Raw genomic sequence first — 27,895 nt, 5'->3', positions numbered from 1 at the left:
ATAAGAACTGAAGTAACTCCAATTGTTAAATAAAAACCTGTAGAACATTCATGATGATGCAGTATTACATAGCTATTAAAATTGTTATGAAGACTATATATCATAAAAATATATTAAACTAAATCTCAGATCCAAAATTGATTATTCAACATAATCACAACTTATAGAAAAAAAAACAACAACAACATTCAGTTTCTCCCATATACTCACTCAACAATCAACACAGAAGACTTCTGTGACCAAATGTGAGGGGTTTTTCCCCACAGACTAAGCAAACAGTTCTGCAGCAGACACCAGCCGGGTGTCTTCTAATTCGGTTGGACCTGAAGATAGTGTCAGATCCACAGGTTGAGGGCTCAGTCCCAAGACTGCCCCCCTCCCACAACTTCTGATGCCAATCCCAAGCCCCCAACTGTTTCACCCATGCCTCTGACCAACCGACTAAAAATTCGGTTCCCTCACCCGCCTCCTGGAGTTGGATTAATTTGCTAGACTGGCTCAAAAACTCAGGGAAACATTTGCTTATGTTTACTGGTTCACTATGAAGGATACTGCCAGGAAGACCAAATATATACTTCACAATATCACAGAACTCTACTTAAAAATTTCTACAGACAAGGAAAGACACAAATATGTGAAAGAAGGAAATATATCTAAATATTAATAGCAGTTGCCTTTAGGTGGCAGATTTTAGATTTTTCAAAAATTCTGTATTACATTTTAACATAATACTTAATAATACATAACATTTTAAATTTTCCAAAATAAGCATGTATTTGTTCAGCCTCTGCCACATCTCACTTTAACAAAGAAAGAAGGAGGCACAATTCCAATCCAGGGGTAGGTTTCTAGAGTCAGTGTTTAAAGCATCATCACATTAAGTATCCAAAGGCAAAACTAATGTCTTTAATTTATCAATTAGGGTATACTCAGTATATCTTAGTAATGTTTGTTTTAAAACATTACACTAATGTTATGACCCAGTTTTAATTCCTCCAAAATGACTTTCATTTAAAAGTAGCACAATGTTACAGATCTTTTCCTAATTAAATAGTAATTTTACCATGAATCTGAATGTTTATGAGATGACTTAATTCCCAGACTTTCAGCTATCTCCTGCTAATGCCAGAAGTGTGGCAAGTAATTTGGTGGAATGTCCTAACTCTCGCTGCAGCACAGCACGGAAGAACTCTGTCTGCAAAAAGCTACTGGCATCCACAGCACTGCACTTCCACACTCTTTAAACTCCTGGCACCCACGGCACTGTGCCTCCGCGCTCCTTAAACTGCTGGCGCCCAGGGCACTGCACCTCCGGGCCCCTTAAACTGCTGGCGCCCACGGCACTGCACCTCCGGGCTCCTTAAACTGCTGGCGCCCAGCGCACTGCACCTCCACGCTCCTTAAACTGCTGGCGCCCACGGCACTGCACCTCCCTGCTCCTTAAACTTCTGGCACCCACGGCACTGCACCTCTGTGCTCCTTAAACTTCTGGCGCCCACGACCCTGCACCTCTGCCCTCCTTGAACTTCTGGCACCTACGGCACTGTATCTCCGTGCTCCTTAAACTTCTGGCGCCCACCGCCCTGTACTTTCCGGCTCCTTAAACTTCAGGCGCCCACGGCACTGCACCTCTGCCCTCCTTAAACTTCTGGCGCCCACTGCACTGCACCTCCGCGCTCCTTAAAATTCTGGCACCCGTGGCACTGTACCTCCCCGCTCCTGCCTTGATGTCCTGCAAATCTTCTTCCAGCATCTAGTCAGGTCGGAGTCACTCAGGAACTTTTCCGTTTGACTGCAACCTTCCTTGCTGGTTTATCCAAGTCACACACTCATGACTGTGAGAAGGGGACATAAATGCTTAGCAGCCATCGAAACATGCCATCTTCCACTGAGTCTATGGCCAGGAGGCAGAATCATTACTTGGGCTTAAGGAAACATTCCCAGTTGAACTGGACACCACTTATTAATTATGCAGCCAAACTGAAGAGAAGGAAACACTATACTAGCCTTTACAAAATGGGAGAAAAATCTCTCACTTAGAATAATGCCCTTTTGACAAATGCTAATTCTTTAAAAACGTAAATCCAATAAGCAACCACAAAAAAAAAGTGTGCATCTCTCACCTAGCAGGTCCAATTTATAGAATCTGTATTAAGAAAAGCCCCCAAATAAGGGAACAGCTTCATGTTCACAGATATCCCCTGCAGCCTTGTTTACAATTGTGAAATCTGGAAATGGCTTAAATGTTCAGCGACAGGGGAACAGAAGGCAAACTGCAATGCAGCCACTCAATGGACTATTCTAAAGCCACTAAAAATGATGTTATGTAACAACATGTCAGAAAGCTTATGATAGAATGGTAAGTGAGAAAAATACGAAATTATCTCTCTACACAAATCATAAATATGACAAAAGACAAAAGAAAAACTAGATGCAGAGAGCAAAAGGCTGAAGACACACCAAAAAAGATGATGGTGGGCTTACTGGGATGGCTCCAGGGAGCACTGTCCCACTTCAGGTAACCCACTAAGAGGGCATAATAAGCCCGAGGTCATGGGTCCACAGAGGAATAAGAAATAGAAGAAATGCCTAAAAGGTTCTACATTAGAAATAGAACAAGGTTGGGGTGGTGGACAGGGTGAAGGGTAGAAAAAGAGGAGCAGGCAAGAGGGAGCAGAGGGAACTGCCTAGTGAAAACAACAGGGACCTCAAGAGTTCCAGTTTAAATCATTTGGGTTGCTGCATTGTAAACTCCACTCTCCTTCTGGTTCCTCAATCAAGTCTGCACCAAAGCCTCATGGGAGTGGTCTCTGGGGATTCTCAGAAAGTCACTGAGTTACACGCTGAATGGATACAATACAGAAGGAAGTGGCACTAGGGACAGGGAAACAATTTGTGGTGTGACCTAAATTTGGGAAAGGCAGAATGCAGAGCCAGAAATGACCAAGAAAAACCAAGTACTCAGAAACTCACAAAAACTGCAGAGAGATACTGCCAGCAACCCAAAGAAACTAGGTCTAGATGACGCTGCTGGAGGACCCCAGCTGATACCTCAGTTATGCCACCAATGTGGACTTCACGCTCTGGGTATGCCTTCTGTCTTCAAACTGAGCTCCTCTGAGTCCTGAGTGTCCTCAAGAAGCCTCAGAGGCCACCACGGGACGAAGGCACTGTGCTTATCTCTTTCACACACCACATGGGGCCGCTGTGAAAATTTTCATCTGCTAACTCAGTCCATGGTCAGAGGCAGAACAAAGGTGTTATGGACTGAATGCTTGTGTCTCCAAAATTCCTATGTTGAAGCTCTAAGTCCCAATGTAATGGTACTACCAAGTGGGGGCTTTGGGAGATGATAGGATCATGAGGGTAGAGCCCTCACAGTGAGATCAGTGCCCTCACAAAACAGACACCAGCTCTCTCACCTTCCTTCCTTCACGTAAGGATACAACCAGAAAACGGCAGTCTGCAACCTGGAAGAAGGCCCTCACCAGAGCCCACTCATGCTGCCTGTACCCTGATCTTGGACTTCCTAGCCTTCAGAACTGTAAGACATAAATTTCTGCTGTTTATAAGTCACCCATTCTATGGCATTCTGTTATAACAATCCAACTAGACTAAGACAAAAGGCCTGACCCAATGGCCCATGGGTCACACTAAAGGAAAACAAAGTCGATTCCCACAATCACAAATGTTGTATTTATATAAAAATATCAGAACAGGGGGTTAGATACTCTTGGGCAACTCAAAGGAGAAGAGTCTTTGAACCGACCCTGCCTAAGGATGACTTTGAAAGAAACAATAGGAAATTAACCAAATCTGCACTGGCATACAAGTTCAGTGACACACAGCCTGCAGGAAATGGCAAGTCATATATTAAGTCGTCATTTAAAAAATAAAAATGACTTTTCCCCAATTGCCAACCCTTTCAACAACCATAGCTTTCTCCAGTGATAAATGATACTCTGAATGACCAGCATTAGCCCTAATGGGATCTCCTTTCATCAGAGAAATATTCAAATGTCACCACACTCTGCTTACTAAGGTAAGATGGCAAACTATTGTTTTAATCAGGCCATGTTTAAAATGCTTAATGAAGCTTAGCTTACCTTGAGAAAAATTGTTCACCATAACTGAAGTCTTCTCCGTCTCATTATCTTGCTTCTGGTCTTGTGAGAAGAAGGACTTTTCAGACGTTTCATAATCAGAGAGCACATGAGAGGCTGAAGGCTCAGGAGATTCAGGTAGAAGATGTTGGTAGGTTAAGTTGTCTTCCTCAATCCTTAACCATTGAGATTGAAAGATAAATCATCTCCCGTGCTAAAATCCCAAGTCAGGACTATGACTTAGGAATACTTACGATTACTTTACCCTTAGTAACTTCCCCATGTTTGCAACTTCAGTCAGACCTTTTATTTCTCTACAGCATTAAGCAATGACATTCTAAAAGCAAGAAAGGCTCGGTGGGCTTGAGTTTGGAGCCAACAAGGGGAAGCAGCGGGTTGTGCCTGTCCCACAGCCTGGTTTACAGGGGAGGGACCCAAGAGGACTTGGGTCAACGGTAGCTGTTTACCAAATAACCTCTCTATACCAAGCATTTGAGATTTTAGTTGGGCCTCACAGAAACCCTTTGAGGTAGGGATTACTATCCTCATTTACAGTAGGGGAACTGGGGCTCATCATAAACTGGCCGACTGTCTCACGGCTTGGTCAGAGGCACAGTTTAGATTTCAACCAGGCCTGCCTGGCTCCAAGGCCCCAGAAGAATGTGAGAGCCCAGCCCAAAACCATGAGGTGGATTTAAAAATCTCAAAACTCTCACGGTTTCCAAGCAGGTTTCAATATCATCATTCTAGCAATCATCTGGTTATTAACTTGTATTTCTCAAGGACCACCTAAGCCATGAGAAAAAAAAAAGCCAAATGCTGTGAAAAGGCCACATGAATCTCCATTATAGATAAACTCCTTAACTGATGCTTTTTTTTTTTTTCTCCCACATTTTCCTATTACTTCTTGTCAGCAGCCAGAGTCTCATTATTCATGAGCTAAGACAAGAGCAAAGACTCCAAAGCTGCAATGCATTCATTAACAGGTAAACACCTGATGCAACTTTGCCCAGACAGTGTGATGGATGCACAGGCTTGCTGCTGGCTTGCAGAAGTGCAGCATGGGCCAAGGGCACCCACTTAATTGGCTTAGAAGTGGCCCGTGTGAGTGCTAAACTACAGTTGAGAGAGGCAGAACAGAAGGCAAAAAACAAATCTGTCAGAAATGAAAAGGAGTGACACATTGGTTGAGGAGGCTAAAACAGGTTCCATCCCTCAATCCAACTCCTTCTGCAAGCAACCCCAGCAGTCTTCCTAAATGGCAAATGTGATCATGTCCAGTCCCGGCTTACCTTCCTTCGAAGACTCCCTACTTCCTACAGAATAGGGTTTGGACTTTTAACACATTTGACCAGCCCAACAAAACCCAGCCTGCCTCTCCTGCTTTGACCCTCTATGTGCCAGCTACATGCTCAAAGGGACCGTGTCTCCTTTGCCTCAGGCATGGACACTCTCCCGACAGCCCCCAGCCCCTTCAACTCTCACCCTTTAGATCTCAGTTAAGAATGTCCCCACTCTGGGAAGCCTTCCTTGCCCTCTCTAAAGCATGCCAGTGGGATATGACCTATTATTACAAGAATGGAATTGGAAGATTGAACTGGCAGATCTCTAACAATATTGCAGTGGGAGAAGAGTCTTTCTTTTAAATTTGCAGAAGCCCTGATTAAAATGTCCTCCTGTGAGCTGTGACACCTCTCTGCCTACTCGCTCTAATGATACAAGTGCCCTTCATAATGCCAATAAAATCTACAAGTCTGCACCCTAGACTGGTCTCTATTTTATTCCCAGAAGCCCAAAGGACCACATCTTTAAAGCAGAGGAAAGCACACAGCAACATTAATAGCACTCAGAATCTTTAACAACTAAATAAAGGAGGGCAAGACCTTGGCATTTTCAGTTGGCCATAGAGACAAGCTAAGAAATTACACAATTCATTTATTCCATGAATATTTTCTGAACTTCAACTACATGCCAGCAACTTGGAGCTGGAGCAGGTAGAGATATTCAAGACATAGGCTTTGCCCTCAAAAGACAATGTGGAATAACAGAAAGAGGACACGCATTGGATGGAGTGTGGCAGATTCAAGTTCAAATCCTAGCTCTGCCTCATAATGGCAAGTATGCAGCTCTGACCCATGGCTTCCTCATCCTAACATAGTTACTTCAAACTTTATATGGTGAGAACTAGTAAATGTGAAATGCTTATGGCAGCAGCTGACACACACCAATACCTAATGAATACTAGCTAGCTCCTTTCCTCTTCCAAGGAATTCTGGGAATAGAAAGATAAATGTAGAAAGCATTACAATACCATGTGGTAAATGCTGTAATGTAATTATGTCCAAGTGCTACAGCAAGAATCACTGACGCTGGGATGTGGTGGAGAGGGAGGGTACTGGGGTGAACCAGGTTCATTTACATTTGAATGGACTCTGAAGAATGATTTTCAAACTTGAAGAGGAAGAAGGTAGAGTGCACAGCCATGGTGTGGGGAACAACACAAAGGCAAATAGGACTAAAACATGGGGTACATCAGGGAAGGGAAGCGAGGAGAACACGCAGGGGAGAAGAGAACTGGGGTCAGACTGAGAAGGACCTCAAATGCCAGGCTAAGGAGTCTGGAGTTTATCTTGCTGGTATCTGGGAGCCAACAAATGAATATGTCATCTGGTTGAAATCACCTGATAGAAATGACACAAGTGAATGAAATGAATGAATGAAGGCAACAGAACATATGGCATGAGCTCTTGGTTTTGTATGGCCATTGTCAGTTCCATAGATGTTTATACCTTATTTACAAGAAGCAGGAAACAAACAGAATGGGAAGGAGTCAAAATATTTTAAAAGCTGGCAGGTAAATCAGACCTGAAAAGTCCTGGGAAGTCTTCTTAACAAATGCTACACACTCACCTCTCCATCAGTTCATTCTGGGTGTTCATTTCCACTCCAACTGATTTTCCTGGAAGTAGAAATAACATTAAGAAAGGAGGAGAGAAAAAAAAAGTGTTTAAGTGTTCCCTAATAATTTCCTGCTCATACATTTGCAGAAGCACTATTCCACTTGTTTAAATGCTCTATAACAATCCTGGATATTTAAAGTAGGATTACCAAGAGTACAGTTCAGACTATAGACTTCTCCTTTATCACTGCATTGACACTAGTTCTAGGTGACAGCACTGAATCTAAAAACCAATCACGAGGCATTGCTGGTGCAGGTTCTTTTTCTTTCTCTCAAACTCTGATACTAACAGAATATATGCTCATTACAGAAAATGGGTAACAGAATCAAGAAAAGACCAATATCCTGGCACTCCCACAGCCAAGTTACTGGATTTCCTTCCATTCTTTTTTCGTGCATTTTGGCATGGAAGATACTATATTACAACATAATTTTTTCACTCAGTACGCTATTATAGCAATTTCTCTTACTAAATTTGCTTCTGAAACATCATTTTTAATGCCTGCACTAATATTCCACTGTAGGCATGCACTACCACAATTTTGCCAGTTCTCTATTTGACGCTTAGGTCATCTCCAAATTTTCACTTTTATAAACAAATGAAATAAGCATCTTTGTGCATACAGCTTTATCTGCATTTTAATTATTTCCTTAGGAAGGGTCTCAGAAGTAGGATTTAAACTAGGGAAAGGAGTACATGAGTACAGTTGAAAAACCCACTGTCTACAGCAGGGGAAATGATTTTTTAAAATAACAAAAGAAAACAAAATATAGCTCAGAATGTAGCTGGGCAAAAGATGCTCTGCTCTCTTCCTGCATGTCATCATTTGCTGTTTGAAAGGAAGCACATGAGCCCAGATTTCAAAGAGACTAACAACTTTATTTTAAAAATACTTCAGAACCCTGGAAATTGCAGGCTGGGATGAGCTCTTTGAAGAAACTGATGCGTGGCTAAAGAAAAAAACAAACTCTTCTATAGTTGTACTTGAAAAATGAGACTATAATTAAACTGCACCCACACATGCAATTTTCAAAACTATTCCTAAAAGGAAAAGTTCTCAAACACCACAGTATAGAGGAAAAGATCACTGAATCCTTGCACATTTGCTTTAAGTCTAGAAGTTTCCACCTACAAACTCACAAGGCTGGCTGGCATGGCCACCCAGGTTCCCTATCACCACCAGGCCAGCCACCTGGGCATCAAGAGTCAGTGCAAGATGCTGAGTGGTGGAAAGTCACCTACCACGGCAGGGCACTGTCACCATCAGAAATGAGTCACACAGGCCTGAGTGACCAGGCACCAGGGCCTGAGTATGGCTCTTTAACATCTGCTATCTCCTTCAGGCCCCACAATGATCCTATGAGCACGGTGTTAGTATCTCTGTTTTAAAGCAAAGAAGTGAAAATCCAGGAGGTTTAATGTTTCAACTATCCCTTTGTCCGATCACACTCTCCCTTACTTTACTACATTTTATAGCTAAGCAAGAGAGATGGAGAGATCCTTATAGCTACTTCAGTCACAAACCTATGCCTCTTGGTTACATCCTGGCCAAAAATGGCATGATATTTTGGCTTCTTGAAAGATAGATAGAGGTTGACAGGCCTTCATCAGTGGATGCTCTCAAAGACTCCACATTTCTGTCCTCTACAATCCTCCTCAAGGGGGAAATCCACACCTGACTGAGTCAGATTTCAAGACCTTTCCTGGAAGAACCAGTTTGTAAGACCATCCCTAATGGGCAGGGACAACTGTATGTTAAAAGAACAGCTTAGTCAACATTTTTCATCTCATACCTGCACTGGGCTGCTTACCAACATTTAGCAGATAACACCGACCCTACAGACCCTGAGAATGGACCATCAGTGCCAGCCCAGCCTTCCAAAAAGCTTAGGACTTACTCAGGCACTAGCCAGGCAAACAAAGTAACATGACATTCTGCCTCACATTCTCACTGTTTTGTTTTTGTTTTTTTTTTTTTTGAGATGGAGTCTTGGTCTGTCGCCCAGGCTGGAGTGCAGTGGCACGATCTCGGCTTACTGCAACCTCCGCCTCCTGGGTTCAAGCAATTCTCATGCTTGATCCTCCTGAGGAGCTGGGACTACAGGCACACGCCACCACACCCAGCTAATTTTTTTGTATTTTTAGTAGAGACGGGATTTCACCATGCTGGCCAGACTCGTCTCAAACTCCTGGTCTCAAGTGATCCACCTGCCTTGGCCTCCCAAAGTGCTAGGATTACAGGCGTGAGCCCCTGAACCTGGCCACATTCACATTGTTCTTTAGTTGTGTATCTTCCTCAGGAACTTCACAGGGTGGCGACCCTTGGTTTGGGGCAGGCTTTAAGCATTCCAGGTCTCCAGATCTTAAACCCATCAAAAACCTCTCCTCCATTCCTAACCAAACCCATGACCACACCAGGAAGTGTCCTGATGCCACTAGCAGCATGAGTTTCGCCTTCAAATAAGAGACCCTTGAGGAGCTTGCAACAACTCAACAACAACTGTATTCCACCCGTTCCCCTATTACTGTAACAGAGTTCTTTAAAATCAAGTGACAAATAGTTACTGTAGGATTCACAGGGAGATCACAACAACTAATGCACTGAATTTCTTGATAAACTGCCCCCACACAGGTAACAGGGTACCATCTGTCTAGCTATTCAAAAGCTTAGGATGCACGTCATGAAAATGCTGCTCCCATCTCTCAGGCAAATCTTGTTGCTATGCCTTAGAGCTGTTGTAGTGTGAGGCAATAGGAGGACTTCATCTTTTCAAATAAAAAACATCTAGTTATCTCATCCATAACTGAACAAGCAAGAGAAGACTATTATGCCAGACAAACTTATAACTGGTTGACCCAACTTCAGTTTCCTCTCTGCACTGATCCATTCTGTATAGTGCTACCACTTAAGAAGCCTCTTTTGAAACAGTACTTCCCAGCTCAAAATCCATCAGTCCTACAGAGTGAACTTCAAATCCCACAGCCTGGCATCTCCTACATGACCCAGATGTTTCTTCCTTTCCACCTCTCTGGTAATTGGTAGAAACTAATTCTATTCTATTTTAATATTTACAGTGCTCCTCCCAGGTGCCTATGCCAGACACTGAGGATACAGAAATGAATGAGGAGCTACCCTACCCTCAGTGAGTTCACCTGAGTGGAAAGGGTGGACCCAAAAGACAATTACACTACAATGCTGTGATAAGGGGCTGCAATGGATGCTGTGGGAAGGCACACAGAGGAGACAAACAGAATCTGGCCCGGACCATCAAGGAACATTTAGGGGAGGTGGCAATGGAGCCATATCTTTGATGGAGGGAAGAACTGCTTTATAAAGGTGGGAAGACATCAAGGGGCTCTGGGGAGGGCAGTTCCAGGGATTCTTAGGAGGAAAAACCCTCCATTTTCTCTGAAAGCCTGGATCACTCTGTTAACCATAACATGCATACTCCATTATTATTGTTGTCATAGTAAGTCAAAAAGTATCTGAGACAGATCTCAACCAGTTTTGAAGTTTCTTTTGTCAAGGTTATGGATCATGACAAGCGACACTGCCCCAGGAGGTCCTGAGAACATGTGCCCAAGGTGATTGGGTTACAGCTTGGTTTTATATGTTTTAGGGAGACATAAGATATCAATCAATATATGTAAGGTATACACTGGTCTGGTCCGGAAAGGCAGGACAAATCAAAGTGGGTGGCGGGCTTCCAGGTCATAGGTGGATTCAAACATTTATCTGATTGGCACTTGGTTGAGTTATTATCTAAAGACCTGGAATCAATAGAAAGAAGTGTCTGAATTAAGGTAAGGGGTTATGGAGACCAAGGTTTTTCTTATGTGGATGAAGTCCCAGTGGTGGCCACCTCCAGAGGCAAATGTTTTCTACTCAGATCCTTAAAAGGTGCTGTACTCTCAGTCAATCTCTTCGGGATCAGAAAAAGACCTGGAAAGGGAAGGGGTTTCTCTATAGAATGTAAGTGTTCCCTACAAGAGAGAGCATTTCAGGGCCATTTCAAAACATGTCAAAGAAATATATTTTGGGGTAAAATACTTTGATTTCCTTCAGAGCCCTGCTATCTGTCATGTGATGCTATAACGGAGTCAGGTTAGAATTTGGTTTCTTATTGCTACAGAGTCTGTTCTGCCAGCCTAAGGATCTCTATTTTAATGTTAATACTGGTCAGTTGTGTGCCAACTCCAAAGGGAGGAGAGTATAATAAGGCATGACTGACTGCCCCCACTTTCCCATCATGTTCTGAACTAGTTTTTCAGGTTTTAGTGGGTTCCCTTAGCTGAGGGAAGGGTCCACTCAGCCAGCTATACGATTTACAATTTTAATTTTGGTTTACATACCTTCCTGAGCTCCCACTATTTGTCAAGCAGGACACCCTTTAAATCAGGAGTGTCTATTGGGTCTGTTGTTTGGCCAGAAATTTAAAAATGAAAGAAATCAGGGTTGTCCAATCTTTTGGCTGCCCTGGGCCACACTGGAAGAAGCACTGTCTTGGACCACACATAAAATACACTCACAACAGCCAATGAGCTTAAAAAGAAAAATCCATAATGTTTTAAGAAAGTTTACAAATCTGCATTGTGCCACATTCAACGCCATTATGGGCTGCATGCAGCTGTGGGCCACGGGTTGGACAAGCTTAAATAATGTCATTTCATCCTCACAAACATCTCTATAGGACAGGTACTGCTATCCCCCCTACAGGAAATCTGGCCCTTCAAGGGATAAATGACCCATAAAGCTGGGATCTGAACTCTAGTCTGTCTGACTCCAAAGGTCTTGTTCTTTCCAACCCAACACCCTTGTGACAGCCTCTATCACAAACTCAGATGTGAATATCAAGTGCAAGCTATAAACAAACCAGGGGTGGGAGGGGGTGGAAGGAATAAATTTTGCTTCCACTTCAGGTGAACAAAGAAAGTTTCCTGGAGGACAGGCAGAATTTCTCTAAATTTCTCTAAATGGAAAGGCAGTAAAAGTCTTACAGAAAAAAATAATGGTTTGAACAGAATCATGGAAGAGGGGAAATGCAAGGCCTGGCCCACAGAAATGTTTGACCAGTGCATCCAATTTGATAGGAGTGTGAGAAGCACGATATCATGGTGGTTAGGAGCGTAGACTGTGAAAGTGAACTACGTGGACTCAAATTCAGACTCTGCTCTTCCTGTCTGACTTAGACCAAGTGAATTAACCTCTCTGTTCCTCACTTGTTAATAAATGAGGATAATAGATAATACTTCCTCTTAGGCTGAGAATAATGCCTGGCATATTGCAAGCACCCAATAAAGATCTGCCTTCCCCACTCCCTCATTGTTTCTCCTTCAGCTGCATCATTATCTTCATCATCATCATCATCAGAGGGTGGTGGGCTGGCAAAGGCCCCTTCCAGACTGTGGAAGGCCTTGAGAAGAAACCAAGTTTCAGGTTCACTTCTATCAGCAGAGAACTGAGGCAAGGGTTTCCAGGAGCTATCTTTGTTCATGTGGTGAGCTCACTGATCAAACTGTCTTCTTTGTACCTTTCCCAGTGTCAAACACAGCTTACTCAAAAATACCTGCAGACAAAATACCACCTGCCTTATTCATATAACAGCTCTTTGGAGGCACCAAGAACAAGGATACAGTGGAAACTCTGGCTGCAACACCAGTTCCTGATCTATTTAGATCCCAGACCTCTTGGGAATCTAAGTTATAGACCCTCACCCCAGAAAAATGTACATACTCACAAAATCTTGTGGGTTTCCAGATCCCCGGTGGAATCCCCAGTTTAATGGAGCCGAGGGAGAGTTCCCTTATAAGCATTAAGAAACCACACTACCATCCTACTTCTTGGAGCCTGCCAACCAAACATTATTAAAGAGATAGCAAGGATATGCAGAAAGATTCCAATACAGTGTTCTTTATAATAGCCCCAAAATGGGAACAATCTGAATGTTCATCTAATGGGGAATGATTAAATAAATTATGGTACGTTGACACAAAAGAATGCCCTGCAGCCACTAAAACTTACAACGTATATTTATTATCTACAACTGAACAGAGGGAGAGGATGCAAACAGACCCACTTCCATAAAAAACACACATATGAATAAAAAAAGGTCTGGGCATATATACTCCAGGGTATTCAAGCTTTGTTGTGTGATCCAATTATAGGAGTATTTGCTTATCTTTTATTCCACAGTAAACATGTATTGCTTTGTATTAATTTTTTTAAAAGCTATATTTAAATTTTTAAGAACTCATGCTATGCAACTGCCTCAAATATAAAACTCTTTTATGATAAGCTTGTTTCATAATTCAAGAGCCAGACCCCCTTGTATAAATCTAAGAAAGAGCTACCTCTGTGTTACACTTTAGTTCCTAAGAAAAGGAGTTGTGGTGAGGTTTCTGGGACGTTTATGCTTTTTGTAGGAGAAAATCAAGTTCTATGTTTGTGTTATCTGCTAAGCCTAAAATGCTTCATCTGCCTGCAGAACCCACCAAGAGTAAGTAGGCTCTCCTTGGGCATGTCAAGGTAAATAACTAAAAAATAAATCAAGGGGAGTGGCTGGATGAGGGAGGGAGGGCAGCTGTTGCTCTCTCAGCTCTCCACTTCCTAGGGCCTAGAGTGAGGGCCTTCAAGAAGAAAAGAAGCCAACAAAAAATTACTTGGGCCTGGAAGATACGGCTTTATCATGAGGACTCAGATATTTCTCCACTAATAAAATGAAAACTAGCTTATTTAGAATACCCTTAGCTAGAAGGAAGTAGGTTTTTATAAAGCTGGGAAAAGTCAGGTACTCCTATATACCCTGGTCCTCAAAAGTCCTGGGAACTGGTATTAGCAAAACCAGTCTACAGCAGGTCTAAGCTGCTGGGCCCTTTGGAAAAGCTGGGGGAAAACATTCACTAGGCCCAAATGGGTAAACTACCCCATGTTCTATCCCAGAATTAAACGAACTATGTGGGCCATCATAAGCCATCTATTTTGTACATATGAAGACAAGAGGAACAGAGTCAAATCCTGGTTCCACCAAGTCAGTTGTGACTTTGAACAACAAACTCTTATTTGTTAAGTCTAAGTTCCTCACCTGGAAAACAGGCTGTTCTGAGGATTAAGCCCCAACTCACAAAAAGTACAAATACTAATAAGAACTCAGTACATAAGAACCATTCATTCAGCACTGAGGCAAGCAAGGCTTCACATCCATAATTTAATTCCTACAAAGACTCTACCAATTAAGTATTAGAATGCTAAATTTACAGGTGAAGAAAGAAACTGAGGCAAGGAATTAAGTAAATTTCCTAACATACACAGCTTACAAGTGGGAAGCCAGAGCTCTAATCTGGCCAGCCCAGTTCCAATGACTGCATTCTTCACCACTAGGCCCATTTATTTAGATATATAAGGTTATATCTCTATGCCTCAGTTCATCATCTATAAAACTGAACTAATACATTTTGCCTCCAAGGTCATTGTTAAGTTTAAATCAAATAACCTATATAATACCAACTATAATACAAGTAGCTCTAGTAGGAAAAGTTTTTTGTCCAGAGACCTGATTTGAATCCCAGCTCTGCCATTCACTCCATAAATGGTCACAGATGAGTTGCTCACCCTCAATGGGCCACACTCTCCACAGCTGTAACACTGGACTCATTGATTAATTTATTCATTCTCTCAAAATATGTGTTGTGTGTCCATCATACACCAAACGTTATCTATATCCTAGCACTACAGCAACAAACACAACAGACAAGATCCATGCACCTTTGTGGGACTTACTTTCTACAGGGAAGGCAGAATAATCAACATATAACATGCAAGATGGTTAAGATGGTTATGGGTAGTAAGCACATAACATGCAAGATGGTTGTGGGTAGAACGGGGAAAATAATGCAGGGCAAGGCAAAAAGGGGAATGTCAATGATAGGCAGGGGTGCCTCGCTATTTCATAAAAAGCTGTCAAAGAGCACCTCGCTGATATGATGACATTTGAGACAAGGCCTGAAGGGATCAGGGACACCAGAGAGAAGAGAAAGTGCAAAGCCCCTGAAGGAGGAGCTGGCTTGGGCATGCTAGAAAAACTGCAGGGTCAGTAGCTGGGGCGGGGAAGCAGGAGAGGGTGGGGCGCCAGGAGTAAGGAGAGAGCGCAGCCAGGGCAATGGTACAGGGCTTTGGAGGCCCTTATCTGGACTTTTACACTGAATAAAAAGGAAAGGCTTTGATTTGGGGGCAGAGATGGGACATGATCTGACTTACATTTTTAAAAGATTATTGATTACTGTGTGGAAATGCACTACAGTGAGGCAAGGATGGAAGCCCAGAGGCCAAACAGGAGAGGCCTGCAGCATCCAGGTGAGATAAGAGAGGCGAACTGAAGCGGTGGCAGCAATAAGGTCATGAGGACTGATGGAAGACATGCAGAAGGCAGGGCTGCACAGAGGCAGCCAGGGAGGGAGAGGAGAACTGAACTCTCAGTGGCATCATCTGGAAGCCAAGTGAGCCAAGGAGGGAGGGATCAACACGTCAAATACTGCTGCAGTCTGAGTAAGATGAAGACTGAAAATTGATCCTTGGATTTGGCAAAGTGGAAGTTGTTAGTGTTGGGCAAACTGTTTCAGTGGAGGGGTTGAGATGACTGAGAGTCCAGTCCCAATGGGTTTAAGAGAGAAAGGGAACTGGAAAGCAACACTAATGGAGATAAAGGAAAAGGACAAAAATAATGACCTCACAGAGCAATTTAAAAGGATACAGTTTTGATTCTGGAATCATATTCATGTTACGCATATTCAAAAAATTAAATCAATAAAAATAGGGTAAAAAAACTCTAAAATTGAATACAAATAAAAACAAACGAATCTAATTGTGTTTCAAATGACTAACCCAACAACGGCTGTACAAAGAATGAAACCAAACAACTTTTAAATTCAAGAACATACTATAGTACACTTTTAACCTAAAAACTGGAACTCTTCCAGTTCAAGATTTGTTTGTTAAAGTGGTTCTCTTTGTTTATTAAAGTGTTTCTCACTGTTTTTCACAGTGGAAAGGGTGGAGTAATTCTGTAACTATGTGCATATATTACAGAATTGAGTAAATCAGCAGATATGGTGATGTTGTCAGAGCCAGGGTTCTTACTGTTGGAGAAGGGAAGTAAAAATATGGAAGTGGGAAAAACAGGAAAGAACCCAGTGAGTTTGGACTGGAATTAAAGCCACCACTGTGAAGTAATGATTTTTTTAAAAAATAAATTATGCATTTACACACACACACACACACAGCCTGCTAAAGGGCCTAGACACAATGGTACCCTCGTAGCAATGAACACACCTAGCACCAAATCTTGGTTGTTAAATATCATTCCTCACTAAAAGGAATCAAGGCTCTTGGAGAAATGGCTCATTCAGGGCAGGAGCAGTACAGGATGAGCATGGAAAATCTATTTTGTCCCAGAAAGTAAGGAAGTGCTCCCAAAAAGATGGAGACATGTCGAAAGAAACTGCCACTTACCAAATCTGGGACAATATGATATGAATGTCAGAATGGATAATAGTCCATTGAATAAAATAAGAATCTTCAAGCCCACACTGATCATAAACAAATAAACAAGAAATATATTAATAAAAGGAGTTTAACAGAGAACGCATCCTTCTAGTAAATGCCACCTAATACAAATGAAGAAGGAATGTGATTTAAAAAATGTTACTGTTGGCCGGGCGCGGTGGCTCAAGCCTGTAATCCCAGCACTATGGGAGGCCGAGACGGGCGGATCACGAGGTCAGGAGATCGAGACTAGACTAGCCTGGCTAACACGGTGAAACCCCGTCTCTACTAAAAAAATACAAAAAACTAGCCGGGCGAGGTGGCGGGCACCTGTAGTCCCAGCTACTCGGGAGGCTGAGGCAGGAGAATGGCATAGACCCAGGAGGCAGAGCTTGCAGTGAGCTGAGATCCGGCCACTGCACTCCAGCCTGGGCGACAGAGCAAGACTCCATCTCAAAAAAAAAAAAAAGTTACTGTTAGAAAAAAACTGTCATAGTAACATTTGACTTGGACAAGAATCATCAATATATGGTAGAACTCATGGTAGAAGTTTGAAGAGGAAGAGAACACATACAGCGTTACAAAGTATCTTCTACAAATTACTCATTCATTACATAGGTTAATATAATTTACATTGGAGAAAACTGACAGACATTACCTTAAGAAGTGATCAAAGTTAATATCACCAAAAATGGGATTGATATTGTGTGCCTCCTTAAGAAAATACCATAAACAAAATAGTATGTAGCATTCCTGCCAAAACTGCATAGCCAATCTAATCTAACCAATCTAATGTAATCATGAATTGAGTCTTAAGAACAGATAATCCCAAAGTGAGGAGCTAGCTTGAACTATTCAAGTATGTTCACATCATAAAAAGAAGACAGGGGGGCGGAGCAAGATGGCCGAATAGGAACAGCTCCAGTCTCCAACTCCCAGCGCGAGCGACACAGAAGACCGGTGATTTCTGCATTTTCAACCGAGGTACTGGGTTCATCTCACTGGGGAGTGCCGGATGATCGGTGCTGGTCAGCTGCTGCAGCCCGACCAGCGAGAGCTGAAGCAGGGCGAGGCATTGCCTCACCTGGGAAGCGCAAGGGGGAAGGGAATCCCTTTTCCTAGCCAGGGGAACTGAGACACACAACACCTGGAAAATCGGGTAACTCCCACCCCAATACTGCGCTTTAAGCAAACAGGCACACCAGGAGATCATATCCCACACCTGGCCGGGAGGGTCCCACACCCACGGAGCCTCCCTCATTGCTAGCACAGCAGGCTGCGATCTACCGGCAAGGCAGCAGCGAGGCTGGGGGAGGGGCGCCCGCCATTGCTGAGGCTTAAGTAGGTAAACAAAGCTGCTGGGAAGCTCGAACTGGGTGGAGCTCACAGCAGCTCAAGGAAACCTGCCTGTCTCTGTAGACTCCACCTCCGGGGACAGGGCACAGTAAACAACAACAAACGCAGCAGAAAGCTCTGCAGACGCAAATGACTCTGTCTGACAGCTTTGAAGAGAGCAGTAGATCTCCCAACACGGAGGTTGAGATCTGAGAAGGGACAGACTCCCTGCTCAAGTGGGTCCCTGACCCCTGAGTAGCCTAACTGGGAGACATCCCCCACTAGGGGCAGTCTGACACCCCACACCTCACAGGGTGGAGTACACCCCTGAGAGGAAGCTTCCAAAGCAAGAATCAGACAGGTACACTCGCTGTTCAGAAATATTCTATCTTCTGCAGCCTCTGCTGCTGATACCCAGGCAAACAGGGTCTGGAGTGGACCTCAAGCAATCTCCAACAGACCTACAGCTGAGGGTCCTGACTGTTAGAAGGAAAACTATCAAACAGGAAGGACACCTACACCAAAACCCCATCAGTACATCACCATCATCAAAGACCAGAGGCAGATAAAACCACAAAGATGGGGAAAAAGCAGGGCAGAAAAGCTGGAAATTCAAAAAATAAGAGCGCATCTCACCCGGCAAAGGAGCGCAGCTCGTCGCCAGCAACGGATCAAAGCTGGACGGAGAATGACTTTGACGAGATGAGAGAAGAAGGCTTCAGTCCATCAAATTTCTCAGAGCTAAAGGAGGAATTACATACCCAGCGCAAAGAAACTAAAAATCTTGAAAAAAAAGTGGAAGAATTGATGGCTAGAGTAATTAATGCAGAGAAGGTCACAAACGAAATGAAAGAGATGAAAACCATGACACGAGAAATACGTGACAAATGCACAAGCTTCAGTAACCAACTCGATCAACTGGAAGAAAGAGTATCAGCGATTGAGGATCAAATGAATGAAATGAAGCGAGAAGAGAAACCAAAAGAAAAAAGAAGAAAAAGAAATGAACAAAGCCTGCAAGAAGTATGGGATTATGTAAAAAGACCAAATCTACGTCTGATTGGGGTGCCTGAAAGTGAGGGGGAAAATGGAACCAAGTTGGAAAACACTCTTCAGGATATCATCCAGGAGAACTTCCCCAACCTAGTAGGGCAGGCCAACATTCAAATCCAGGAAATACAGAGAACGCCACAAAGATACTCCTCGAGAAGAGCAACTCCAAGACACATAATTGCCAGATTCACCAAAGTTGAAATGAAGGAAAAAATCTTAAGGGCAGCCAGAGAGAAAGGTCGGGTTACCCACAAAGGGAAGCCCATCAGACTAACAGCAGATCTCTCGGCAGAAACTCTACAAGCCAGAAGAGAGTGGGGGCCAATATTCAACGTTCTTAAAGAAAAGAATTTTCAACCCAGAATTTCATATCCAGCCAAACTAAGTTTCATAAGTGAAGGAGAAATAAAATGCTTTACAGATAAGCAAATGCTTAGAGATTTTGTCACCACTAGGCCTGCCTTACAAGAGACCCTGAAGGAAGCACTCAACATGGAAAGGAACAACCGGTACCAGCCAATGCAAAAACATGCCAAAATGTAAAGACCATCGAGGCTAGGAAGAAACTGCATCAACTAACGAGCAAAATAACCAGTTAATATCATAATGGCAGGATCAAGTTCACACATAACAATCGTAACCTTAAATGTAAATGGACTAAATGCTCCAATTAAAAGACACAGACTGGCAAACTGGATAAAGAGTCAAGACCCATCAGTCTGCTGTATTCAGGAGACCCATCTCACACGCAGAGACATACATAGGCTCAAAATAAAGGGACGGAGGAAGATTTACCAAGCAAATGGAGAACAAAAAAAAGCGGGGCTTGCAATACTAGTCTCTGATAAAACAGACTTTAAACCATCAAAGATCAAAAGAGACAAAGAAGGCCATTACATAATGGTAAAGGGATCAATTCAACAGGAAGAGCTAACTATCCTAAATATATATGCACCCAATACAGGAGCACCCAGATTCATAAAGCAAGTCCTTAGAGACTTACAAAGAGACTTAGACTCCCATACAATAATAATGGGAGACTTCAACACTCCACTGTCAACATTAGACAGATCAACGAGACAGAAAGTTAACAAGGATATCCAGGAATTGAACTCATCTCTGCAGCAAGCAGACCTAATAGACATCTATAGAACTCTCCACCCCAAATCAACAGAATATACATTCTTCTCAGCACCACATCGTACTTACTCCAAAATTGACCATGTAATTGGAAGTAAAGCACTCCTCAGCAAATGTACAAGAACAGAAATTATAACAAACTGTCTCTCAGACCACAGTGCAATCAAACTAGAACTCAGGACTAAGAAACTCAATCAAAACCGCTCAACTACATGGAAACTGAACAACCTGCTCCTGAATGACTACTGGGTACATAACGAAATGAAGGCAGAAATAAAGATGTTCTTTGAAACCAATGAGAACAAAGATACAACATACCAGAATCTCTGGGACACATTTAAAGCAGTGTGTAGAGGGAAATTTATAGCACTAAATGCCCACAAGAGAAAGCTGGAAAGATCTAAAATTGACACTCTAACATCGCAATTAAAAGAACTAGAGAAGCAAGAGCAAACACATTCGAAAGCTAGCAGAAGGCAAGAAATAACTAAGATCAGAGCAGAACTGAAGGAGATAGAGACACAAAAAACCCTCCAAAAAATCAATGCATCCAGGAGTTGGTTTTTTTAAAAGATCAACAAAATTGACAGACCACTAGCAAGACTAATAAAGAAGAAAAGAGAGAAGAATCAAATCGACGCAATTAAAAATGATAAAGGGGATATCACCACCGACCCCACAGAAATACAAACTACCATCAGAGAATACTATAAACACCTCTACGCAAATAAACTGGAAAATCTAGAAGAAATGGATAGTTTCTTGGACACTTACACTCTCCCAAGACTAAACCAGGAAGAAGTTGAATCCCTGAATAGACCAATAGCAGGCTCTGAAATTGAGGCAATAATTAATAGCCTACCAACCAAAAAAACTCCAGGACCAGATGGATTCACAGCTGAATTCTACCAGAGGTACAAGGAGGAGTTGGTACCATTCCTTCTGAAACTATTCCAATCAATAGAAAAAGAGGGAATCCTCTCTAACTCATTTTATGAGGCCAACATCATCCTGATACCAAAGCCTGGCAGAGACACAACAAAAAAAGAGAATTTTAGACCAATATCCCTGATGAACATCGATGCAAAAATCCTCAATAAAATACTGGCAAACCGGATTCAGCAACACATCAAAAAGCTTATCCACCATGATCAAGTGGGCTTCATCCCTGGGATGCAAGGTTGGTTCAACATTCGCAAATCAATAAACATAATCCAGCATATAAACAGAACCAAAGACAAGAACCACATGATTATCTCAATAGATGCAGAAAAGGCTTTTGACAAAATTCAACAGCCCTTCATGCTAAAAACGCTCAATAAATTCGGTATTGATGGAACGTACCTCAAAATAATAAGAGCTATTTATGACAAACCCACAGCCAATATCATACTGAATGGGCAAAAACTGGAAAAATTCCCTTTGAAAACTGGCACAAGACAGGGATGCCCTCTCTCACCACTCCTATTCAACATAGTGTTGGAAGTTCTGGCTAAGGCAATTAGGCAAGAGAAAGAAATCAAGGGTATTCAGTTAGGAAAAGAAGAAATCAAATTGTCCCTCTTTGCAGATGACATGATTGTATATTTAGAAAACCCCATTGTCTCAGCCCAAAATCTCCTTAAGCTGATAAGCAACTTCAGCAAAGTCTCAGGATACAAAATTAATGTGCAAAAATCACAAGCATTCTTATACACCAGTAACAGACAAACAGAGAGCCAAATCAGGAATGAACTTCCATTCACAATTGCTTCCAAGAGAATAAAATACCTAGGAATCCAACTTACAAGGGATGTAAAGGACTTCTTCAAGGAGAACTACAAACCACTGCTCAGTGAAATAAAAGAGGACACAAACAAATGGAAGAACATACCATGCTCATGGATAGGAAGAATTAATATCGTGAAAATGGCCATACTGCCCAAGGTAATTTATAGATTCAATGCCATCCCCATCAAGCTACCAATGACTTTCTTCACAGAATTGGAAAAAACTGCTTTAAAGTTCATATGGAACCAAAAAAGAGCCCGCATCTCCAAGACAATCCTAAGTCAAAAGAACAAAGCTGGAGGCATCACGCTACCTGACTTCAAACTATACTACAAGGCTACAGTAACCAAAACAGCATGGTACTGGTACCAAAACAGAGATATAGACCAATGGAACAGAACACAGTCCTCAGAAATAATACCACACATCTACAGCCATCTGATCTTTGACAAACCTGAGAGAAACAAGAAATGGGGAAAGGATTCCCTATTTAATAAATGGTGCTGGGAAAATTGGCTAGCCATAAGTAGAAAGCTGAAACTGGATCCTTTCCTTACTCCTTATACGAAAATTAATTCAAGGTGGATTAGAGACTTAAATGTTAGACCTAATACCCTAAAAATCCTAGAGGAAAACCTAGGTAGTACCATTCAGGACATAGGCATGGGCAAAGACTTCATGTCTAAAACATCAAAGGCAACGGCAGCAAAAGCCAAAATTGACAAATGGGATCTAATTAAACTAAAGAGCTTCTGCACAGCAAAAGAAACTACCATCAGAGTGAACAGGCAACCTACAGAATGGGAGAAAATTTTTGCAATCTACTCATCTGACAAAGGGCTAATATCCAGAACCTACAAAGAACTCAAACAAATTTACAAGAAAAAACCAAACAACCCCATCAAAAAGTGGGCAAAGGATATGAACAGACATTTCTCAAAAGAAGACATTCATACAGCCAACAGACACATGAAAAAATGCTCATCATCACTGGCCATCAGAGAAATGCAAATCAAAACCACAATGAGATACCATCTCACACCAGTTAGAATGGCAATCATTCAAAAGTCAGGAAACAACAGGTGCTGGAGAGGATGTGGAGAAATAGGAACACTTTTACACTGTTGGTGGGATTGTAAACTAGTTCAACCATTATGGAAAACAGTATGGCGATTCCTCAAGGATCTAGAACTAGATGTACCATATGACCCAGCCATCCCATTACTGGGTATATACCCAAAGGATTATAAATTATGCTGCTATAAAGACACATGCACACGTATGTTTATTGTGGCACTATTCACAATAGCAAAGACTTGGAATCAACCCAAATGTCCATCAGTGACAGATTGGATTAAGAAAATGTGGCACATATACACCATGGAATACTATGCAGCCATAAAAAAGGATGAGTTTGTGTCCTTTGTAGGGACATGGATGCAGCTGGAAACCATCATTCTTAGCAAACTATCACAAGAACAGAAAACCAAACACCGCATGTTCTCACTCATAGGTGGGAACTGAACAATGAGATCACTTGGACTCAGGAAGGGGAACATCACACACCGGGGCCTATCATGGGGAGGGGGGAGGGGGGAGGGATTGCATTGGGATTTATACCTGATGTAAATGACGAGGTGATGGGTGCAGCACACCAACATGGCACAAGTATACATATGTAACAAACCTGCACGTTACGCACATGTACCCTACAACTTAAAGTATAATAATAATAAATAAATTAAAAAAAAAAAAAAAAAAAAGAAGACAGGGTGAGGAACTACTGCAGATTAAAGAAGACCAGAGACACATGACAACTAAATGTAATGTGGGGACTGGATCCTGGATCAGGATCAGGATCCAGAATAAACTGTCATAAAAGACATTATTGAGTTAATTATAAAAATTCAACTATAGGCTGTATATTAGATAATAGTATATGAGACAACACTGTTTCTGCTTGTGATAATAGTACCATGGTTAGGTAAGATAATGTCCTTGGTCTGAGGAACCACACCCTGAATTATCTAGGGAGAAAGGAACATCATAGCATCAATCAATCCACTCTTCTAGGGCTCAGAAAGATAATAGTAGAGTGCGTGTGTGTACAGACGGGGAAAGATAAAACAAATGTGGCAAATGCTAACAACTGATGGAGCTGGGTGCATAGTAAATGGGAGTTCTTTCCTGTAGTCTCAAAAAAAATATTTTGAAAATTTTGCCTAGCACATAGCAAAGGTTTCTTTCATCCTTCCCCTGGCCATCCTTAACTCTTCGATACACTTTTTAACTGATAAAAATTGTGCTTGGTTGATTGGATTTTTTTGGTTGCCAACATTTAAAACACACGAGTTTTCACCAAAAAAAAAATCCCATCTTCTCTGGAAAATTTGTTAGATGCAAGAACTGGCAACCATGTGACCACTGCTGAGTGAGAGGCAGCAACTCCTGGCTGGCTTCACTCATGTATCTCGCCAGTCCGGCCCCTGAGGTGTCTAAACTGGACTCCTGGTTTGTAACAGTGCCGACCACAAGCCACGTGGAAGTGGTCACTGGAAGGAAGCAGCAGCCAGTGTGGTTCTGCTGGCACCTCATCAAGGCAGAGGGGAAAGAGATAAGTAAGGCCAAGGAGTTAGCTCCTCCTGTGCCCCTCCAAGAAGTCCTGGGTCAATTACTGATGTCTTAGGACTCGCGTACCTCACCCTACTTACCGTTGAGAAATAGCTTTTCCAATTTCTCCAGCAGCTCAGCACATTGATTCAGCTGTTCCTGGAAACCCTCGGCCACGCAGTAATCCACGTCGCTGGCCTGCAGCAACTCCTCAAATGCCTTAATCATGGTGTTCATGTGTTGACGGGAGATGACACAGATGCCATGGCCATCTTTAATCTGCTGCCGTTGAAGGGAGAGCTCCCTGGCTTGGGACTGAACTAATGAATCGTATCTGATAAAAGAGGGGAAAGAAAATACTTGGACCATTTTAGAATTGAATTTTTGTGACCTTAACACTAATTGGAAAAATGACAGAGTACAATTTTTAAAAGCCTGCAGCTGTACAAGTATATATACTTTTAGAAAAATTGAAACTGTACAAGGTCACCCCTTCTTTGATTTCACACAGCCAACAAATGCTGGAACAAAGATTCTTCTGCAACATTTGTAACCTTATAAAGCCCCCAATTAAAGTACAGATTGGCAAGGACTCAGGCGAACAATTAGTTTCCAAACACTCTTCAAAAATACTATTCTGAATTGTAGAAATGAGTGCCCCAAGGGTCAGAGGACCTACCAAAAATTCTCATGAAGTGTGATAAAGAAAGTGTACGGCAAGGAAAAAAAAGATAGGACTCTCTCCTCCCGAACGAAATGTCACTGAATAATCACGATGCTAACTACCATTTACTGAGGGTCTAGGACCTGTCAGTAACTGAATTCAGTGCTTTATATGTTATCTGATCCTCTCAGTCTTCCAAAATGTATAAATGTCCCCTTTTACAGAAGAAGAAGCTGATTGCAAAGCTAGTTAAGTGGTAAAGATTTTGGATTCAAACACGATTCTCACTTTGAAGATCATTATGCAGTATTACCTTCTTACCACCATGTGCCATCTTTTCCTGTGTGAGCCCATAAGAGAAAGGCACTGAGTAACTACAAAGGTTAAGGGAAATGTGACTCAGGTAAACTGGCCACAGTAACCTTGCTCCAGCGAGTAGTTTGGCAAAGATGTTGACACTTCAGTTCAACATACCTTCCTAGAAATGACAACACTACATGGGCTGGCAGTCGCCTTCAACATAGAGTGTGCACATGCAGATTACATGATCCCAGCATTAAAGGTGGGGGCCAGTATCATGTGAATACTGGAGTAACATAGGCAAACATGGGTAACTCATGAGCAACATGGGTAAACATGGGTACTGGAGTGGGATAATGTGGGCTTGAACCCTGGCAATGGCTTTGACCAGCTCTGTGAATATTCCCTGCCAAGTCACCACAGCTGCTTTGAGGCTCAGTTTCCTTACCTATAATAACTAGTTTAGGAACACCTCCTTCTCAGGTGATTTTGAGGATTAGATAAGAAAAGTGCCTAACCAGAGGCCTGAGACAACAGCCTTTCAATAATTACAAGCTTCCTTCAATCTCACTGCTTGGGAAGTCTTGAAAAATTCATCCTGGCTCCTGACAATTCAGAACAATGTGTTTGACTCAAATTAGTGACAAATGAAGGTCAACTTTACAAATGATCCCATTTTTGCCATATCTCATGAAGCAAAACTGTATATATCTATGACCATAAAGCATTATCTTCATGACCTAAGAATTCTTCTCTTTCAACACAGGCTTATTTCTCTAAGATGACCTTAAAGGGTAAAGATATGGAAAATATTTATATTCCTCCTACCTTGCCTAGACATCAGTTTTAGTTTCACAGCACAGCAAAAAACAGTAACAGAGTCCAGTAGCACACAGTGCAGTTCAAGCACAGGCTCTATCACTCACCAAGTGACTAGTATGAAACCTTTACCCTGAGCCCCCAACTCGAGGAGGGTGAAATCGGCCCTGCCAATTTCCAGAGGACCCAAGACTTGTAACTGATGTTCACGTGTGTGGTCGCTGTTCCTCTTCTTTGTGGCCTCACCTCTCACTTCTCCACAGGACCTGGCTGCCTGAACCCCACCATCAAGCCCTCCCCAGAACACACTCTACCTATCACAGAGCCGCGTTCTCTTTTAGCTCATGGGCTCTCACCTAGTGGCAATACTGGGGGACTACAGGCTTAAATGGTGAGACCGCAGAGGTGGAATGTACCTGGAAGGTGAGAGATCTCTGAACTTATTCTGCAGATTATGGATCTCACTGAAAAGTTCCATGTTCAAATTCTGCTCCTTCTGCAGCTCATATTCCTGTTCCTCCAGCTGCTGTTTGAGGTTCTCTAGCATCCTGCCATCAATCATCTCTGGGGCCAGCGGATGGAGGATTTTCATGTGTTTCACATATCGTACTTGGTGCAAACCTGAAAAGGTCATTTCTTCCTCATCAGAACTACTCTTGGGCTTGCTCAAGCCATCCTGGGCCCCTTCCGTCCCACACAAAACTGTAATAATGGCCTCACTGCACTGGGAGTGCTTTTGAAGCTGAAATATGAAATTCTGGTAGCCTTCCAGCTCAGTTTCCAAGTCATGGATTTTCTGTTTTAAGTATTCTGTCTCATTTGAGGTATCAGTGCTCTCTGACTGATCAGTCCCCATCACACTGACTTTAGCAGAAGGCTGACTCTTGGAACTCAAGTAAGTAGCTACTGAAGTTGGGCTTAGAACATCTTCAGGATTTTCTTTGCATGATGGCAAGCTGGCAAGGTCATCAGGTGGGCAAATCTCAGAGCCTGAAAATCAAAAACATTTATGTCAGTATCTCTTTTACTAAAATCCAACCCCTCTCCCTCCTTCCTCACAGCCATAGCCAAGCCAAGACCACTGCAGTGGCCTAACAAGCCTCCCTCAAAAAGGCCCTGGTATTTCCTAACACACTTCCCTCAAAAAGCCTCAGTCTTTCCTAACAAGCCTCCCTCAAAAAGCCCTCGCCTTTCCCTCTTACCCCTCAGTTGTCTTCTTCCTCAGAGTGACTGGTCTAAAAAGTAAATTTAACCGTGATAAACCTACATACACCCCCTCTAAAATTCATCGACATTCCCACTATCTAGTTCCATTCCCACTATCTACATGAGACCTTCCCACGATCTAGTTCCAGGCAACCTTTCCAGGAATATCTCTGGCACCCCTGTGGAGATTTCCTACAAAATTAACCATGATTCTCTGCACATAGCTTGCTGTTTCATGCCTCCATGCTTTTGCATGAGCCGTGCCCTCTGCCTGGAACCCCCTCAGCCCTCTATTCTACTCCTACCTAATGAACTCTTTCCACACCCAGATCTAATTTTCCCTCCTCTGCAAGCCCACTGCCAAACTACACAAAAGTCACAACTCGCTGTGGTTCTG

General features: G+C 42.5%; 1 protein-coding gene across 13 annotated transcripts in view; it reads right to left on the bottom strand.

Moving 5' to 3' along the window:
• Positions 1-27,895, bottom strand: part of CDK5RAP2 (CDK5 regulatory subunit associated protein 2) — a 190,831-nt gene that overhangs the window by 27,403 nt on the left and 135,533 nt on the right. For all 13 annotated transcript variants that reach the window (XM_074016695.1, XM_005580931.3, XM_065530143.1 and 10 more), the window contains 4 exons: positions 26,709-27,282; positions 24,611-24,843; positions 7,014-7,062; positions 4,107-4,279 (listed from right to left, as the gene is read on the bottom strand). In XM_074016695.1, the coding sequence (XP_073872796.1) occupies positions 4,107-4,279; positions 7,014-7,062; positions 24,611-24,843; positions 26,709-27,282 (1,029 nt within the window). The remainder of the gene's footprint in view (positions 1-4,106; positions 4,280-7,013; positions 7,063-24,610; positions 24,844-26,708; positions 27,283-27,895) is intronic.

Source organism: Macaca fascicularis, chromosome 15 (genome assembly GCF_037993035.2).
Source record: "Macaca fascicularis isolate 582-1 chromosome 15, T2T-MFA8v1.1".
Taxonomy (NCBI): domain Eukaryota; kingdom Metazoa; phylum Chordata; class Mammalia; order Primates; family Cercopithecidae; genus Macaca; species Macaca fascicularis.
Note: the sequence above shows the minus strand (reverse complement) of the source record. Positions and strands in the feature narration are given on the sequence as shown.